The sequence below is a fragment of the Candoia aspera genome, chromosome 16 (genome assembly GCF_035149785.1).
Source record: "Candoia aspera isolate rCanAsp1 chromosome 16, rCanAsp1.hap2, whole genome shotgun sequence".
In the NCBI taxonomy this organism is placed as follows: Eukaryota; Metazoa; Chordata; class Lepidosauria; order Squamata; family Boidae; genus Candoia; species Candoia aspera.
The window spans coordinates 11,981,187-11,994,696 of record NC_086168.1 but is presented as its reverse complement, the minus strand read 5'-3'; the positions used below and the strand labels follow the sequence as shown (position 1 = coordinate 11,994,696).

At 56.4% G+C, this 13,510-nt stretch overlaps 2 protein-coding genes across 2 annotated transcripts; one reads left to right on the top strand and one right to left on the bottom strand.

Annotated features, from left to right (window-relative positions):
• On the bottom strand, positions 1–4,905 carry AMBP (alpha-1-microglobulin/bikunin precursor). Its single transcript, XM_063316511.1, has 10 exons — positions 4,792–4,905; positions 4,083–4,225; positions 3,503–3,579; positions 2,911–3,024; positions 1,973–2,074; positions 1,478–1,515; positions 1,303–1,381; positions 812–979; positions 547–711; positions 1–163 (listed from the first exon to the last, which is right to left on the bottom strand). The coding sequence occupies exons 1-10, from the start codon at positions 4,903–4,905 to the stop codon at positions 129–131; spliced, it is 1,035 nt and encodes a 344-aa protein (XP_063172581.1). The 3' UTR covers positions 1–128.
• Positions 4,906–5,754: 849 nt separating this feature from the next.
• Positions 5,755–12,357, top strand: CCDC183 (coiled-coil domain containing 183). Its single transcript, XM_063316513.1, has 14 exons — positions 5,755–6,318; positions 6,585–6,706; positions 6,907–6,972; positions 7,056–7,223; positions 7,549–7,653; positions 7,909–8,031; positions 8,106–8,234; positions 8,440–8,494; positions 8,626–8,726; positions 9,253–9,413; positions 9,537–9,702; positions 9,949–10,071; positions 11,206–11,302; positions 12,058–12,357. Exons 1-14 carry the CDS (start codon positions 6,249–6,251, stop codon positions 12,186–12,188), a joined length of 1,617 nt encoding a protein of 538 aa, XP_063172583.1. The 5' UTR covers positions 5,755–6,248; the 3' UTR covers positions 12,189–12,357.
• The last annotated feature ends 1,153 nt before the right edge of the window (positions 12,358–13,510 follow it).

Below are 13,510 nucleotides of genomic sequence, written 5' to 3'. Positions count from 1 at the left end.
CAGAATGCGCGGAGGCGCTTGGTTCAGTCCGAGCGGCCGCGTTTATTGATCCCGACCCAGTCAGGAAGCCTGCGTTGAAAATCGCGCGGCCATCCTCGTCCTGCTTTTTGCAGCTCTCCTCTGGCATCTCACTGGGCGGAGAGATGCAAGAATTCCTCCCCATCTGCGAGGGGAGAAAAGAGGCAGGTTGATCGTTGGGGCGAGGGAGGAGGTCTCCGTGATCAGCCGGCCCCCTTGGCCCATGCTGCCGTCTCATCCCCCCCCCCCCCCAAACAGCTCAGCAGAGCCAAAGAGGCCCTCGAAGTGAGCGGCTCGGCAAGATTTGCGCCTCAGGTTGCAGGACCCGGCTCTCCCTCCCTCCTTAGGCGTGGATTGGGGGTGTGGATGAAGAAGACCCTCTTGTGTAAATTGAAGATGGCACCATCTCTCTCTCTCTTTCTCTCCTGGGAGACCCCCCTGGATCGCATCCCCAAACGGGGAACTCCTGGGTCTTGCTGGAAAAAGTTTGCTTTCCTGATGCGGAGCCCGCCGAGGGGAGGACCGTACCACTGGGGAAGACGCCGCAGTACTCCTGGCATTCCTTCTCCAGGTAGAACTTGTTGGCGTTGCCGCCGCAGCCCTCAAAGGTGACGCATTTGCCCCGGCTGGCATCGAAGGCCCAGAATTTAACCTTGCAGGTGTCTCCCGAGACAACGGGGAGCCGGCAGGCCGCTGAAGGGAAAGAGGAAAGCAAAGTTTGCTGGGGTGGGGGGGCAGCCGGCGGGCGGTGGCGGGGCGGAGGCTACCCTCGGGCCGGGTTGCTGGCGCTCACCCTCCGTCCGGCAGGTCTGAAGGCAGCCGCGCTCCGAGTTGAAGTTGTTCTGGTTTCCCCGGCAGCCCCCGTAGAAGAATTTCTCGCAGTTCTGGGACGTGATGTTGTAGAAGTAGCGGACCTCCATGCCCAGGCAGGGCCCGGGGTCCCTCGGCTTCAGGCAGAAATCTGAGGGAGGGCGGTGGGGGGGGGCGTTACAGCTGGCCAGAGGAGAGGGGCTTATGCCGGCCGGGTTTGATTTGAAGGGTGCCTTCAAGGACAGCTCTTCCGTGCGGGGAAGGAGGAGCGACCCTGAGGGGGGCGTAATCTGGGGCCGTGCCCTGCGTTGCCCGTTGACTGACCCCCCGCCCACGGAGCAGGGTAACCTCCAGCACTTGGAGGCTAGGAGAGGGCCTACAGATTTCTGCACAGCAGCTCGAAAGGCTGAGCCGACGAGGGTCCTTCCATCAGTGGCGGCTGCTGGAAGCCTCCGGGGCCCCCGAGGTGCTCACCTTCCCGATTGCCCCCCACAAATGAAGGGGAGTCGTCAGCAGACCCTGCATCCTCATCCCAGGTGCTCCTCCGGTCTCTCTGCAGAGAGAAAATTGGCCAGTGCTGCATCCTGAGCCCCGGTGGTGGGGAGGCATTTAGGGCTGAGCCCCTGGCCCCCTCAACGGAATGGCATACCTGCAGGTTGCTTTCCAGCTCTGGGAGGACGCACTCCCCTGCGGAAAGAGGCACTGGTCAGAGGGGGGCACTGCACCCAGGGCCAAGTCCTGCCTCCCCCGCAAGTGACACTTTGAGGGAAGGGGGGGGCAGAGGAGCCCCCGGTCCAGGGATCCTGCTTCCGCCTCAAGCAGCCGAGGTTTTTGGAGCCGGTGGACTTTACCTTTTAAAACCAACTTCCTGGCAATCTCCTTTTAATACATTCAAGCCGTTTCTGCTTCTTATCTGGGACTGCCACGTGGTCTCCCGGCACTGCATCTGGCTGCCCGCCTGGTGGTGGGTATCCCCTTGGCTGCTTTTGGGGTGTCTTGCCCCATAGCTTGTTTATGGAAGGCAAACAGCCTCAGAGGATTGTGTCATGGGGGGGGGGGCTCACTCCCTCTCTTTTCCCCAACCCCCCCTTCCCTGCATCTCCCGGCCTGGAAAGACACCCCCACTCTTTGGCTCCCGGTTTGCCTGTTTCTGTCAGCCTGAAAAAGGCATCTTCAGGGATTCCCAGGTTCACAGAAAACTGTCTGAACTCCTCTATCAGGTCCTCCCGCAGCTCGGGCCTCCTTCCTAAACAGGACAAGAAGGCATGTGACTTTTGCATTCCCAGCTCCTGCAATACAGCCAGTTAAATTCATCAGCTATTCAAAAGCAGTCACTGCAGCTTTGCTGAATGGAGCCTCCCCCTTCAGTAGCAGACTACCACTGAATTTCAGGGGTGGTGGACACGTGATGGAGAAGGCACCACTGCGTTGGAGGGCGTCCCCTTCTCCTGCTGAGCTTCGCAGGGCTCTAACTGACCACTGTGGGAAGCAGTGTGCTTAGTGTCCTCTGAGCAGACTCCATTCCTCCCAAAACAGAACCCGAGGGCTGCCCAGCGGAATTGAGACTGTCCCTTTGGGGAAGGCTGACCTGGCTGTTTGCCAAGGGGGCTGGAAACTTGTCCCTGAGTTTATGGCGGGCTCTCCCTGGCCCTGGTCCCAACGGTGCTGGAGGGCAAACTCTCCTGCCCCCCTCCGCCACCTTCCTGCTTGAAAAGCAAGGTAAACATGAAGACCGTGGCAGGGACAGAGCCCTCCTCTGCTTTTGGCCCTTAATCCCCCTTGATTTCCCTAACCTGTGCTGGGGACCGCTTCCCCTGGGGTGGATGGTGCCACGTTTCCAGCTGGGGGCAGGAGAGACGGTTCTTCCTGGAGGCAGTGGGGACCCTGGGAGAGTTTCTCTGCAGGTCCTGGAGGGGTGCCCTCAAGGCCGTGAGGGCAACCCCCTGGCGCTGCATTGGCGGCATTTCCAGCCCTCAGCGGCTCCTCTCTGGCTCGGAAAGTGGAGAGCCCGCGCCTTCTGTTCTGGGACCCTGCAGCCCCCCCGTGTTCGGTCTTGCTTCCACCCCCGTAGCAGCCACGTACCGTAAAGCTGGGCTGTGATGGTGTATCCGTAGCTGCTGTTCTTCTCCCACGCGACGAAGGCGTATTCATCGTAGTTGGTGCGAGCCACATAGCCCTCAACCTGAGTCTCCCATACTGGGGGGGTGGAGAGGGAGGCAGAATGATTCTCCCCCCCTCGCATGCCCCAGCAGCTCCCACCCTGGTTCTTACTGTGTTCCCTTCTAAGGACAGGTCCTGCTTCTAGAGGGCATCACACAGAGCAGGAATTCTGCGTTCAACTTTTATTTCTGTTTAAACCCTGACCTCAAAGTGCTGGACGAGCCGGTTCGTTGCCTGCAGGGATTGGGAACCACCCAGCACTGCTGGCTCTTTCTGGAGCCTGCTCTGGGTGCCGTGGGTGGCTGCACTGTCTGTCTGCAGGGCGAGGAAGCCTTGGGGGGCAGCGCCCCTTCCCCTCCGATCGGCTGCTGCGGCCTCATTGGTCTACTCCTAGTAACTCCACCCCGAATCTTCCCATGGCCCAAGAAGTGGGACTAGGAAACCCCATCCCCAGAGCCACCCCTGGGGACCGCTGAGCGCTAGGAGGGGTCTCGGCAGGCGTTTCCAAACCTACTGGAATTGTAGTAATGGTACTTTCCCGGGGTGCTGGCCTTTTGGTAAACTCCGACTGCTTGGCTGCACATGCCCTGCCTGCAAGAAGAAGTGGGGAGAGTGGCTGAGAACGTGGCTGCGGCTTCGGCCTTCAATAAGGCCGTGGAAGGCGCATTAAGAGGAAGGGGAAGGATGCTCGGCTTTGCGGACCCTGCAGATGGAGCTGCTGGCTCGGGTGTTCCCCATCTCTCTTGTGGCTCTGAAGACACCCCTCGGCTCCCTGCCGGAGTCCAAAGTAATTTTAACAGTGGATAAATTGCCCCCTTAGATGAATAGGAAGCGTTTTTAAATGAAGAAAATGCCTGTCACCAGGTTCCCCTGCCTGATTCCTTGAGAATGCTAGGTGGCATTAATTACTGGCGGTTTTCCCAGTAATATTTTGGCAATTGCTCTTTTGCCCTTCTTTTTCCTGGGCATCACAGTCTTCCCAGGGGGATGGCGGAGGAGCCTGGGCACCCCTCTGTGGGCTCACAGAAGGACCGGGTGCCCGTTCTGCAGCAAGGAGCTGAATGGCCTTCTTCCCTCTGCCAGGCCGCACCTACCGGAGCCGGGTGGAGGTCACGGAGAGCTCCTTGTTTGTCTTCCCCGGTGCCACTACCAGAGTGCCCATCATGTACTGGTCCTTATATTTCTTCAGCCACTTGCAGGTTGTGGCAAGAGCAGTAACGTACCACTTCCCATAGACCTGGCGAGGACAAAAACAGAGGTTCTTTCAAAGCAGCGTTCCCTGTCCGCCTCGCAACAGAAAGCAGACTTTGGCTCAGTTTTCCTCCCTTCCTAAAGGCCGGTGTTTCTCTGGCCCTTGGCAACAGTATTATTATGCCACAGTCCTCAGTCGGGGTGGGGGGTTCTTATGATATTTCCAAAACTAGGATTTGAGCCGTGGTTATTCTATTTTGGAGGTGTGTGACCAGCTGCAAACAGCAAGGTGGTTTATACCAAATCCATAACAATCACATAAAAGGTGCAGCACATAGAAATTGAAGACTGGGCTTTCAAAGCCCCCAGCTACATTAAAACAGAGAAGGGCCGCCAGAAAATGGGAATCGAGTACTTGGAATAAAGTTGAGCTAATGAGACTCGGAAGAGAGAAGGAGCCCGGCGGTTCTGGGGGTGGGGTGGGGATGTTATCTGCAGGTTGGGATTCTGCAGGGACCAGAGGAGCTTTCTAACTGGGTGTCTGGGAAGGGGACCAGAGGCCCATAGAAAGCCCATTCCTCTTTTTAACAGGTCAACCCAGCGGGGTCTTACTCTCGCTTCGTCAAAATCCTCCTGGATTTGGATGTGGTCAGCTGGAGTGACTGGACTGCCGCTGGCCAAGAGGAAGACGGCTGCAGAGATGAGAAGAAGCCCCTGCGGCTTCATGGCTCTTAGTCCTGCTCTGTCCAACGTCTGAAGGCAATTCTGATCCTGCGTTGCAGTTGCCTTGTTTTTCTAGCATGAGGAAACACGAACTTTGGTCTCCAGGCTGCCCCGAAGGTGAATGGCCTTGCATTGGATGTGTGTGTTTGAGAACCCCAGGAAGCAGGTCTCCTGCAAAAAGCCTCCCAGTTGAATTTGAGGGTGTGTGTGTGAACCTCTTTCCCCTTCAGAGGAGGGGGACAGAGAAATGTATTGGACATGGGGAAGAGGGGGCTTCCCTCCAGCTGTTCCCCAGTTCATTCAGCTGAGACAAGGGGGTCTCGCCAAGCACTGGCCTGGCCTGCAGAACTGTAACCTTCCTTGAGACTGTAGGTCCTTTGGGGCAGAGCTCTGTCCCCTCGCCCTTTGCAGAGCACCATGCGTGATGGCCATTCCTGGCGATTCTTGCGTTGATTCTTGCATCCTGACTTGGGGTCTTTCAGCCTGCAGACTTCCGAGCCCTCTCTTGTAGTCCGCATGGTTTGTCCCAAGGAATAATTAACCAAAGCAAACAGCGGGAGAATGCTATAAGCATCAAAGGTTGTAAACCTTCCAAGGTTTTCAATTTGGACGTTGGATTCTAAATAGACAATGTTACTATTGAAGGCCAGCAGCCAGGGTTCATCAGGCTGTTGACAGGACAGAAATCTGAAATGCATTCTTTTTCTCTTGTTTCATGTAAACAGATCTCCAGCATCACTCCCTGCCGGCTGAAATGATGGGCAGCTCAGCTAATCCCACAGGAAACAGGCTGGTTGGCCCGATTGCCTGGGAAAGGTGACTGTTTGGAGATTCATGCAGAACCAGGTGAGTGTGTGGATGTGTTCAGCACTGATGGGCTAAAGCAGTGGTTCAAGGTGAAACTCAGCATCAGGAGCTATGGGTGAAGCCAGCCTGGAACCAGGAACTGGCAGAGCCCCAGAATCCTTTGTTAGGCAAGGCCAAACTGGGATGGAAGGTAAGCTGGGCACTTCCCTCCCTGGCTGGGAATGACCCGCTCGGGGGAGAAGTGTGCAGGGCCCTGGACCAGCCCCGGAAGACATGGGGGAATTGGCCAGCTCTTTGAGGAAGAATTCTGATCAAGAGCGCCCTGACGGGGTTCCACGGGGGGAGCCTTTAGAACCTGGTGACGCATAAAGGCATCACAATCTCCCATCGGGTGTCACAGAGCCGCAGCAGAGTCTTGTACAAATCCAGGTTGGGATGAGAGAGCGCAGTCTGGTGGCCCTGAGCCTTCTGCTGTCTCTCTCTCGGGGCACAAGGGTTTTTTTCGGGAGCTTGGTGAGACGTGATCCCAAGGGGCCACGATGAGGTTCAAGAGGAAAAGAGACCTTAAGGAGCAAATCTGTGAGCTACAGGGAATCATTCACATCCAAGGTGATCCTTCTCGGGCCCGCCAAGTGCATTCGCTTTAGTGGATCCGTGGGATCTTCTGCCCTGGAGGGTCCCATTTGGGAGGGGGAAGCTTCTGGCAGGCCTTTTGCATTGGTCAGATTAGCCGGAGTGGCTGTTCCTGGGCTTATGCTTATTTGAGAAGCCCCTCGAAGGGTTTTGCTGCCTTTGGTACAAAGCCTGCCTAGTCCAGCATCCCTTTCCCCCGATGGCCCCCCAGTGAGTCTCCTCTGCCCTGTGATTCTTTCCAGAACAAGGGAAGAAGCTCTTCACTCAAGGAAGTGAGGAGACGGAGCGCAGAAACAGGAAGCTGATCGGCTTCCTGCGCACCACCCTGCGGGAAGAGATGCAGGAGCTGAATCTTGGGCTGAAGGTAAGAGGTCCGGGTCTCTCCCATGCCTCTCCCTGGCCCAGACTAGTCCTGCCCCATGGAGAGAGCAATGGGCACGGCGATGCTTGTTGCATTTCAGGCCCTCTCAGCCTGCCCGCTGCCACGTGGGGTGGCACCAGCTGTACCTTTGGCAGAAACTGGTTCTCCGGTTCCCTCACCCTCCCTCTCTCTGGTCTTCATAGCACGATCGCGTCACCATCAGCAGAGCCTGCCGAGAGAAGAACGCTTTCGCCAGATGTACTGTGGAGGTAACTGACCAGCACAGCTTTCCCCCATTGCCTGTCCTTCTGGGTCTCTCCAAAATGCCCTTCCACCTTTTGCCCCACCCTAGCAAGCCCGAGAGGCCCTGAGCAACCGGGTCTTTGATCGGATGAACACCCACAATCTCCTGTTGTATGAAGTCAAGCGCCGGGGGAAACACCTGGAAGAGCTCCAGATGACACTGCAGGACCTCAGGGACTTGGAAACGGCCAGTCCTGAGGCCCAGGTCCAGCTCCAGGTGAGAGGGGTGGCTGCGCTGCCCTGGAACAAGGGTCCTAGAATGCCCATGGAGGGAGGGGCATGATTCCGGGGAAATTATACCTTGGGAAGCACTTATGGCAGGTAGCTGGCAGGATGATCAGCTCTGAAGATCTAGTCTCCATATGCACTGGGCCATAGGCCCAACATCTCCAGCCTGCAGGCGATGGGAGTTGGGGAAGATTGTTCCAGGGACATCAGTGAAGCTTCTTGTCTCAGCTTCAGGGATGCTGTTGGTCCAGGGGAGGTGGAGGGCATTGCCTTTTTTACAGAGGCATTTTCCTCAGCCTTTTTTCTGTGTGCAGACAATCCGTCAGCTGGAGAATAACATTGAGAAGATGCACGTGAGCATTGTGACTGCAGAAAAGGTCTACATCCTGTATGTGAAGATGCTGGACCTCCTGAGGGATGTGAGTCCAGTTTGGCTGCCTCCGCATGCAGTCGTCTTGCGCGCAGAGGGACCTGGGTCTGATCCAAATGGGCCACTTCATTCACCTTGTGGGCTCTAAAAGTAGAAAGAGATGAAGGACAGAGCGAGCAAGAAGGAAGGGATGGAGCTGGTACCTGCCTCCTGCTTCAGCGGCAGCCCTGATGGCTGTGCTTGGGACCGGGTCGCCTCCCTGCTCTGCCCAGGGCTGCTTCCCAGAGCCTTTTCCTCTCTCCAGGAGCTTTCCCACTTTCCTTTCGTCCTGGATGACTTGGAGCGCCGGGTGAGCATCACTAAGATGGAACTGAAGGGGATGGACTTGATGGCCATGGATATGTTGGAAGCCATGGAAGCCGCCAAGGTGAGAACAGGTTCCTGCCCCCTCAGCCTCCCCACCAGCACTCCCCCCACTCCCCCCTTTCCCTGTTGTTACAGGCAGACATGACCAACACAGAAAGTGAGTTAATTGCTGAGAAAAAATTCAGGGAAAATGCGCTTAGCGTCCAGAAGAAACAGATAGAACGGATCCGCACAAAGGATGCCAGCGAGAGGCACCGGCGGATGGTGAGTCCTTCCTGGAGTCAGGACCGGAGGCAAAGGATTTGGCTACTGTAGACCCTCCACATTTAAGGGCAGGATGCCTCTGAGGGGGGACAGAGAGGAGGTTGAGGGTTGGTGCCTCGAGCCCCCCTGGCGGGCTTCCTGAGGCTCCCCTGCCTTTTGTGGGAGCCCCGTTTCCCCTAATATGTTTGTTTGGTTTTATTATCAGCAAGCCCGGCGAGACATGGACTTCCCTGCCCTGATGGGCCGCGAAGGAATGAGGGGTAATCTTCAGATGTTTCAGGGTTCCTCTGAAAGGGCACAGCCTGGGGATGGTGGGTGTTGTGGCCAAACCCCCCCGAGGGCACCTAGTTGGAGAAGGCCTTTCTGGATGGAAAGCCTCCTCTCCTTCCAGGGGCAAAGCTGGAGGCTTCCAAGGCCCAGATTGAGCACCAGACCCTGGTGACCTCCGAGGTGGAGAAGATCAAAAGTGCCGTGCAGTGCTCCCATCTCTGGGTACGTACGGCGGCTCTCTCTCTGCCCGCCTGGCCCCGGCCCCAGTCCCCGGTTTCTTTGCCCTGATCTGGGTTCCTCCAAGGCTCAGCCATGAGCAATGCGAGAGCTTCAGCAGCCCTGCATCCTGGTAGCCCCTTTTTCGTACTCTCCAATAACACTGCCAGGAGCAGCATCTTCTAAGTTCTTTCAGACGTGGGCCTGAGATACGGAGCCCCATCAGAAACCCTTGTGCTGCCTGAACTGGTGAAAATGACCTGCTTTCCCACCCGGCGGAGCACCTTTGCTGGCATGCAAAAGCTCTCCAGCCCTCCGGTCTCTAGCAGGGCTGGGAGGATCCCTCTCTTCTCAGGCCCCCGGCACTCAGTTGAAGCCCTGCCCAGGTTGTGAAGGGGTCCTCCGAGGCAGGGGGAGAGGAGGAGAGTTGGTGAGGCGAGGCATGGGGAAGGGACGCGTCAGCCGAAGGACGGCAAGTGGGGCCCTGCAGGCGTGAGCTCCTTTTCCCCTTCTTTTTGCCCTCCCCTGCCAGGATATCACTGGGCGCTTCATGGCCCAGAAGAAGTCTGAGGAGGACCTGCGGCAGCAGATTGCCGAATCAGAGAAGAAGCGACGGGACCTCAAGGCCCAGCTGAGGGCCCTGGAGCTGGAGCGAGCTGAGCTGAAATTCCACCAGTCCCTGGGCTTCCTCAGGTGCTCACCACCAGTTCTGCCAGCTCTTCAGCAGGCCGGAGGCGCTGCGACTGAAAGCGTCCCAGGGCCGCCTCTGGCCACAGTTGCCCCCCCCTCAAAAAATAATGTGGCTTCTCCTTCCAGCTCAAAGAAGCTAGAAGAGACTCTGCAGAAGAACCTGGAGGAGGAGGAGAAAAGGCTTCTGCAGGTCCGCGGCCAGGCCTCCAGAAACCAGGAGCTTCTCCTCCACTTTCAGAACGGGGTCGACAACCTGATCATGAGGCTGTGCGACATCACTGTCCCTGGGCAGGTCTGTTGCAGGCTCGGAAGTTGTTCCAGCCAGAGCCCCTGGGCCGTGGCCCAAGGCAGGCATCCGAGGGGCCCTCTGCCCAGGGCATCCCTCTCTTCCCACTTCAGTTGGAGAGCCAACCGGGGGGGGGGGCGGCCGTCCTTCCCTTGGGTTGTGCCCCTTCCCCGCAGGGACAAAGGTTGGGGGGCCAGCTTCAACCCCAGATGCCGAGGGTCTGCCCCTGGGCCTTTCTCCCCCGCTCTCTAGGAGTTCCCCAGGATGGAGGACATCTTCGAGAAGCTGCACTTCTGTGAAGCGAAACTTCTGCTCTTGAGCCGAAAGATTCTCAATTTGCCCTTGTACAACTTCAGCCAGGAGGAGAGCAACGAGGCAAGTCTTCTCCTAGGGCCGTGCTGCCATCGCCCCCTTTATGCTGTGCCAGGAGCGAGAGAGCTTCTCCTGCAAGCCAGGATATGCTCACCCGGGAAATGTGATTCGGGCTTTAACAGGATCCCGACTTCGCTCCTAGAAGGTGTGAGATGCCCCAGCTCAGCCAGAAGTCTTTCCTAGCCCCCGAGCCAGCTTTGGACACTTTAGCCCTGACTCGGCCTGGTTCAGGGGGACGCGGTGGCGCTGCGGGTTAAACCGCTGAGCTGTCGATCGGAAGGTCGGCGGTTCGAAACCGCGCGGCGGGGTGAGCTCCCGTTGCTCGTCCCAGCTTCTGCACACCAAGCAGTTCGAAAACATGCAAATGTGAGTAGATTAATTGGTACCGCTTCGGCGGGAAGGTAACGGCGTTCCGTGAGTCATGCTGGCCACATGACCCGGAAGTGTCCTATGGACAATGCCGGCTCCAAGGCTTTGAAACGAAGATGAGCACCGCCCCCTAGAGTCGGACACGACTGGACTTTACGTCAAGGGAAACCTTTACCTTTACCTTACGGCCTGGTTCTGCTTGCAGACCGGGCGGTTGCTGCCTCCCGTTGCAGGGCAAAAAGGCTTTGAGCCTCCGATGGGGTTACAGTGTGCCATCTTGGGAACATGGTGGTTGTAATGGTTGCCTAATCCCAAATACTCAGTCTCACAAGCTTGGGCTTAAAGATAACTGATTTATTAAAGGAATAGTATGCAAATACAGAGAAAGCTGAGAATGAGCAAAAGCGCGCCAAATACAAACTTAAAAGCCTTGCCTTCAATCCAGTCCCGCCCCAAGCACCCGTCAGCACGCACCCCCTCCCAGGTGCTAGGATCCATTACACGCGCCTGGGAAAGTAACCTTGAATAGGATTGCAAACCCAAACATACATTCCAAAGTTTCAAAACAAAGCAGAGCGCAGGAATGGAAAAACCCAGAAATGAGCCAGGCGGGTATACACGGAAAACGGCTTGACATGTGAAACGTTACGATGTTAACAGAACATTGAAAGGGGGAACATGACAGTGGTGCCTCTGCTCATCACACGCTCTCCCCGCCCCCTTCAATCTCTTGCCTGCTGCCTTCTGATCCTAACCTGTCCTGGGCAGACGTTTGTCGACCTCAGGAATTTCCTAGAGGAGAGCACTAGAGACGAGCCCCAGAACCTGAGGATCGCCTTTGATGAGGACGAAGAGGATGTCAGAGGTCTGTACTGCCTTGTGGGTGTCAGCAGGGGCAGTGCTCCAAGCAGATCCCAGTGGGCGTTCATGCAGCCGCGGGCTGAGCCTCACTTGGGGGGCTGTTGCTGCCAGATCAGAAAGTGAGGACCTGCTGAAGAGAGTTAGTTTCCTCCCACCCAGAACTACAGTTCTCAGCTGAGTCCTCTTCCTAAGCTACCCTGCGAAATACCCTTTCGTTTTTTTCCCAGTGAAGGTTGCCTGTGCTAGATCCACCATGGTGCAGCGGAGAAGGCGCTGCCCTGGCCCCAGGGAGGTGTGGGTCTAGTCTCCCCTCAGCTCAACCTTCATTGCAGGGTGGCCGTTGTGGGGAAAAACAGGAGCAGGGAGCACTATCCGTGCAGCCCTCAACTCCTGGGGTACAACACTGACAAAGGAACCAATCTCCCATCTTCTCCCACCATCAAAAGTTGGGATATACAGGTAATCCTCGTTTACCGACCACTCATTCAGTGACCATTCGAAGTTATGATGGTGCTGAAAAAATAATTTATGGCCCATTTATGACCATTTATGACCATTTATGACCTTCTCAGGGTCATTAAGCGAGGACTAGCTGTAATGTTTGGAGGGAAAAAAAACAAGCAAGGAACTCTTTCTCTTCTCCTGACCCATTGCCAGTTTCGTGTTTTTGTCAGTGGCCTGGCACGTATGTTCCACTGCTTAGCGAGCTGCCTGCTCCAGTTCCTTCCTTCTCCTCATTCTCCCTTTAACCCCCCACAGAAGCATTTACCTTTGGGGACATTGACCACAGCTACGTGCCCAACCGGGAGGAGATCAAGAGGCAGGGCTTGAAGCTCATTGAAGAAAAGACCAAGGTGGTGAAGAAAAAGCAAAGAGGGGGCAAAAAATGAGACTTCCAAAAACTTCGCTACCCTTGTTTCTTGGATGTGGAGATTTGACTCTACCGTTTTTTTTAATCTGTATTTGTTTAAAATTATATTGAACCTGCCTTTAAGCATACCCCCTACTGAATGTGCAAAAGAGAAGTCCTCCAGGACTTCACAAATTGAGAATGAAGACAAAGAGGTTGATTTTGATTTGCTCTTAAACAAATCTTCCTGTCTGCGAATTAATTATAAGGGCAATAATAGGGAAGATGCTTAACTCAGGCTGGGTGGGTGGTGTGGTGTAATCAGTGCAGGAGATGCAGGAAAGTGGGAGTTTTTGGGTGTGAGGGTCGCATAACCCTTTTTATTCGCCCGTTAAGCACAGGGCTGGATGGGAGAGATGTGTCCGTGGCCCTTAATTCACTGGTAAATTAACCCAAGACTTCATTTGGATGTTGGGAGGCAGATCCGGTGAACTGGGATTAAGGTCCCGGCTTGGACTTGATGCGTATTTTCAAGAGGTTTTGGTTTAAGGGATCCGGCAGAGGCTGACTTATATCTGTCCCAGGGTTAAAAGCAACAGCCCAGAAGAGTCAAGCAACCCCACTCCACTGGGGCTGCTGCATTTCGCCTGCAAAAACCCAGGTGGCTGCTAGGGGGCAGCAAGCAGATCCAGAGACGTCTCCCTCTGCTGCCCTCTAGTGGCCACCTGCAATTTAGCAGCTCAGGCATGGTAGTCCCGACTCAGCAAAAGGTTTTGATTTAGGAACTCAGCCCAACGCGAGCTTGCCAGGGCCGCTTCGGCCCGAAGGTGGAAGCCTCGAGCCTCGTGAACGGGCGCAGCGCCCTCTCTCCGCGCCACAAACCACGTCCGGCTTTCAAGGCGCTGTGCTTGTCCCTCGGGGGCCGCCGTCCTAAGCCCTAGCGGCTTTCCCGGTTGCTAAGATACATGGAAGATGGCGGCGCACGCGATTCCGCGTTTCCGGCCCATATGTCCTAAGCTGCGTGCCGTAGTCGGCTAAAGCGCTGCTGTCCTCTTTCCCCAACAAAACGAGTCTCTAAAAATATTCCTGCCCCGCCTCCACTCCCAGATCCGTGGGTGGAGAAGAGAAGCCGGAGCAGCGGCGGCGTTTAACAGCGGAGCCGTTGCGGACCGCCTCCCCGCACAGCATGGTTGCGTTATAGGACTGGTACCTCTTTTCGTCCTCGCGGGCTCCCGTAGTTCCTGGACACGGGCGAGCCGCCCACTTCCGCCTTGCTCTGGCGCGGCGTTTCTCCCCGGGACGTCCCTCGCGGGCCGCCGTAGCCTGGCTCCGCGCGCGTCCTGCGTCGGCGCCACCTTCCTG

Excerpts from the sequence above, each read along its gene's own strand:
- AMBP (XM_063316511.1), bottom strand. The coding sequence starts at position 4,905 with ATGAAGCCGCAGGGGCTTCTTCTCATCTCTGCAGCCGTCTTCCTCTTG. Across the intron at positions 1,382-1,477 it reads AGCTGGAAAGCAACCTGCAG|AGAGACCGGAGGAGCACCTG; the intron begins GTATGCCATTCC and ends TTCTCTCTGCAG. Across the intron at positions 980-1,302 it reads TGTGGGGGGCAATCGGGAAG|ATTTCTGCCTGAAGCCGAGG; the intron begins GTGAGCACCTCG and ends GCCCTCCCTCAG.
- CCDC183 (XM_063316513.1), top strand. The coding sequence starts at position 6,249 with ATGAGGTTCAAGAGGAAAAGAGACCTTAAGGAGCAAATCTGTGAGCTA. Across the intron at positions 7,654-7,908 it reads TGCTGGACCTCCTGAGGGAT|GAGCTTTCCCACTTTCCTTT; the intron begins GTGAGTCCAGTT and ends TCCTCTCTCCAG. Across the intron at positions 8,235-8,439 it reads GCGAGAGGCACCGGCGGATG|CAAGCCCGGCGAGACATGGA; the intron begins GTGAGTCCTTCC and ends TTTTATTATCAG.